At 39.8% G+C, this 4370-nt stretch overlaps 1 protein-coding gene across 1 annotated transcript; it reads right to left on the bottom strand.

Annotated features, from left to right (window-relative positions):
* Positions 1–542: 542 nt before the first annotated feature.
* Positions 543–2765, bottom strand: LOC102470110 (nuclear speckle splicing regulatory protein 1). The gene has a single exon (XM_006147282.3). It carries the CDS (start codon positions 2744–2746, stop codon positions 1076–1078), a length of 1671 nt encoding a protein of 556 aa, XP_006147344.1. The 5' UTR covers positions 2747–2765; the 3' UTR covers positions 543–1075.
* Positions 2766–4370: the final 1605 nt, after the last annotated feature.

Genomic DNA, 4370 nt, shown 5'->3' with positions numbered 1-4370 from the left:
CGCTCGCCAGACAGACAGAGAGAGACATAGAGACAGAAAGTGAGAAATCACCCCCCAGGGGGGATGGTCACGCCGCAATCCCTTCTCCTCCATTCTCCTCTCGGGATCTAGGGCACGCACGCACACGTGCCCGGCGTGAGTTTTAAGCCACTGGGTCCGGGACACGAACCGCGGTCGACTACGTGGGAGTCCAGCGACATAGCCATTACGCTAACTGCTGGTTCCCTGAAATAATAAGTTTTGACAAAAGACTGCAAATAGACTTAAATTTGAAAGTCAGAATGATTTTTTGCCTGACTATTCCATTAGCTGAGATACTACATTTTATCCTTTTCTTAGCTTTGAAGAGACAGTGAAATTATGATCCCTGTGAGATTAGATGGACTATTTTAATTTTAGTGTGGGAAGACCAAGATGGAAGGTGCATATTTCCTTGTACGTATTATACCCAAAGAATACGAAGGGGCTTGAAAAAGCTCTTCGTAAAAGGAATCAAAGAATGAATTTATTTTGGTGCAACAGTTTTTGAAATCCATGCAGTGTTTTTTTTTTTTTTTATATATCACTATTTTTATTTTCATTTAAGCCAAGGATGCCATGCGCTAAGGTTATTTACACAAGATGTATGATTCACGTTTTACACTTTGTACAAACTTTAAAACACTGAACAGTATTTTCTACTTTATTGTTCAAATCCACATATTTTTATCCGGAATACAATTTCTATAAAACAACTACTGGCGACTAAGCCAACATTAGAAGAATTTTAAAAATTACTTTCTAATGGTTATACTAGAACCAATCTTCCTCATTAAGTACCTATAAGGATCTAGCACACTCTTATGCTTTACTGAAAATAGCCAAGAATGTAGCACTGGTAGGTGAGTATTATAATAAATTTAGCCAAGCATTCAAGAGAAAAGGATTGACTTTTAAGATCTAAACCCAAAATGAACTTTGAAAATATATTTTAAAATATCTTCCCAATCACACATATTCCTTTATGCTTTCACACAGCAAGTTCCAGGAGTTCCAATTTTTCGTGTTTTCATACATCTTTCTATTGGGGCAGCTATCAATCATCTTCTTTCTCAATATAGGTCTTTGCATTAACCCGTGCCATTTGTCTGGCCAAGTACCTGTCTCTAGCTGACATTACAGTTTCTTCATTGCTTCGCTTTGCAAACTTGCTCACTGCCTCGGGGGGTCCCTCTTGTTTTTTGCCCTTCTCTTGCCTTTCCTGTGTGAGTCTGTGTTTTGTTCCTAGTGATGCTTCAGAACTAGAGGGATTCTCTTGATTTCTTTCATTGTCCTTTTCTATGTTTCTCATCTTGTTGGATCTTTCCTGGTCAAGAAACTTATCCTTTGCCCTAGAATTTGGGCTGCTTTCCCTTCTGTCTTGACTGCTTTCTGAAGACTGAACACTCAGTTCTCGTTTTTCCTGATCTCTGTATTTATTATTATTTTCATATCTTTCCTTCCTCCCTTTCACATGTTCTTCCTTTTCTTTGCTTTTCTCCACTTTCTCTCCTCCTTTCTCACTGTGTCGGTCATGATCATTTCGTTGCCTTTCTCTTTCTTGCTCTCTTGGGGAATATTTCTCCTTTTTCCATTCTCTGTCATTTTTTTCTCTTTGATCTCTTCCCCTCAGTTTATCTTCTTGTTCATGTTTCTTCCACTGGGAATCTCTATGACTGACCTCTCTGTGCCTGTAAGAATCCTTCTTTTCTTTTCGAAGGTCATGGTCAGGGCAATAGTCCTCCTCCTGGTCTCTGGACCACCTCTTTCGGTGCTCCTCTTCCCTTTTCTCATGTCCTCTTGACTTGCAGGATTTTATGTGGCATATGGTACCATGCCCTCTTTCTTCACTAGATGATCGTGAGTGAGTCTGATTCCTGTGATGCTTGGAGTCATTGTCAAAGGTCTCTGTGACTTTTTCCCTTCTGCAGTGCACTTTATTTTCTTCCATTTCATCATCATCGCTGCTCTTAACATCAAAGTCACTGTCTGCATCTGGATTTTCCTCTACTTTCATACTGGTCTGGAGACTGCATTTCTCACGTGGTATTCTATTTTCTGAACTTACTTCGTCAGAATAACCCCTTGGTTTCTCCTCCTTTATCCCAGTCCTGGCTTCACGAAAGCTGCATTTAGGTACTTCCTCTTCACCAACTGTCTGATTTAACAGGTGCCTATAAAATCCACTGAGATCTTTCTGTTTGGTTACATCCAAACGTGCTTCTAGTGCAGCAGCCCTCTTTTCTCTTTCTTCCTCTTCAGCTCTCTCCTGCAGTTTTTTCTTATAAGCAGATGTCACAAATGCCTCTTTATCATCAAATTTTCCCTTTTCTGTTTCTCGTTCTCTCTGTATTTTCTTTTCCATTCTTTTTTCCTGTTCCTTTTTTCTGATCTCAACTGCTTTAAGTAAATTGTGAATATACTTGGGCTTTCGATCTTTTCCCAAAAGCAATTTGGGATTATTTTCCTCCTTTTTTTTCTGCATTTCATCATATATACTGTCATATTCATATACAGTGGAATCTTCTGCAAGGGCCTTCTGGATTTCCAGTTTTGTCTTTTTCATGGCCTGTTTCTTAGCTGCTTCCCGCTGAAGGCTTTCACTCACGGAAGTCTCGTCATCATCATCAGAATCATTCCCAAATACTGATGGTTTTTGCAAAACAGGGTGCAACAGCTGTGTTTTCTTTGGCAAAATAAGCCCATACTGCCTGCCTGGAATCGCCATCTTGCTGCCGTCTCCGCTGAGCGTGCTAGTGTTTTCATAATATGTATTTCCATGAACTTGTTAAAGGCCCCCACCCCCCATCCCACATAATTCAAACCTTCTGATTTCTCATTTAGGGCTTTTGTCACAATATTTCCAATACTGAGTCAGATATCTTCATCCACAATTTTAACAAAGCTTTATGTCTCAAGGAGAAAAGTCTAGGTAGCAACAGATCAAGACAATTTTATATATAGCTCAGCTATTTGTGTTAAGTTGGTGGTCATGAAACTGTGGGATTTTCAGCATTAGTTACAGCAAGGTGCAACGTGGGCAGAAGATGCTTGCTCCAGGCAGCTGGGGCAAACTGTTCAGTGCAACACCCTCGCTGGGTTGGCTTATTTCATAGCAAATGGAGGGACTACGAATCCACCAGATCATTTTCTGTACAAGATGGAATTTTTAACTGAGACTAGAGAAGATGCATACTCCCATCTCCCCCTACCTATCCCCTTCTTGTCATACTGCTAAACCATGTTTACTCAGAGCAGCAGCTGAAGCCTGTTTGGGAACTTGCAGCTTGTGTACATCCGATGAGTGACCAAGATGCTTGGGTGCCTGCTGACTCATTTAAGAACCACTGATTTAGAGCACTGCTAGGGTGTGGGTGTTAAGAGTGTTCTGTGGTTGGTTTTCCAGCATGCTACCAAAAAGCAATGGATGGAAGTGGCAAGTGGTAAAGTCAAAACACAATTACTGTATCTTCAGAGCATAGCTATTTCCTTCTGAAGTCTATCTTTTGGTCATTTGTATCTGGATTTGGCAATATTTTGACTGTATGGCAAGATGAATAATAATAAATATTGAGCATTTGCACCATGTTCTAAGTATTTTTCTAAATATTCTACATGCATTAAATAATTAACTCCTACAACTGCCCTCTGAGACTTGAGTTATCTATTAGCCCATTTTGTAGTTGGGGACAGCTGAGGCCTGTAGATAACAGTAACTACCTCGATAGTACCAGGTTATTTGTGGTAGAACATGATAGAAAAATCACCTACCTCATTTTGTTTTTCTCATTAAACTATATTTTAATGGGTCTCAAAATTCTGTGACAGATTTTTGGTCAAATTACTTCCATTAAAAAGTACTGATTTTAAAAACTAATAACTTAAAACTGCCACACACAAAAAAACCAAAATGGTCCACAAAACATTTTCCTTTCCTTTGAAGGTTTTATGATGCATTATTATCATTAACCAGTCTTTTACTATTAAACTTAAATGGCCAATTGAGACAAACAGTTCTGAGACTGTTCTTCCACTACTGAGTAAGACTGGGGTGGCAGGAATTAGAGATATTCAACAGCCTTCTGAGCTTTCTGGGCAGACTTGGTGCTTGCCAGCTCCAGAGGCCTTCTACTCCCCAGCTTTGATGACACCAACAGCAACTGTCTGTCTCATGTCATGAACAGCAAAATGATCCAGAGGAGGATAGTCATAGAAGCTCTCAACACACATGGGCTTGCCAGGAACCATATCAACAATGGCAGTATCACCAGATTTCAAAAATTTAGGGCCACCTTACAACTTTTTACCAGAATGACGATCAATCTTTTCTTTCAGCTCAGCAAACTTGCAAG

This window comes from Tupaia chinensis, unplaced genomic scaffold, assembly GCF_000334495.1.
Source record: "Tupaia chinensis unplaced genomic scaffold, TupChi_1.0 Scaffold000208_1, whole genome shotgun sequence".
In the NCBI taxonomy this organism is placed as follows: domain Eukaryota; kingdom Metazoa; phylum Chordata; class Mammalia; order Scandentia; family Tupaiidae; genus Tupaia; species Tupaia belangeri.
Note: the sequence above shows the minus strand (reverse complement) of the source record. Positions and strands in the feature narration are given on the sequence as shown.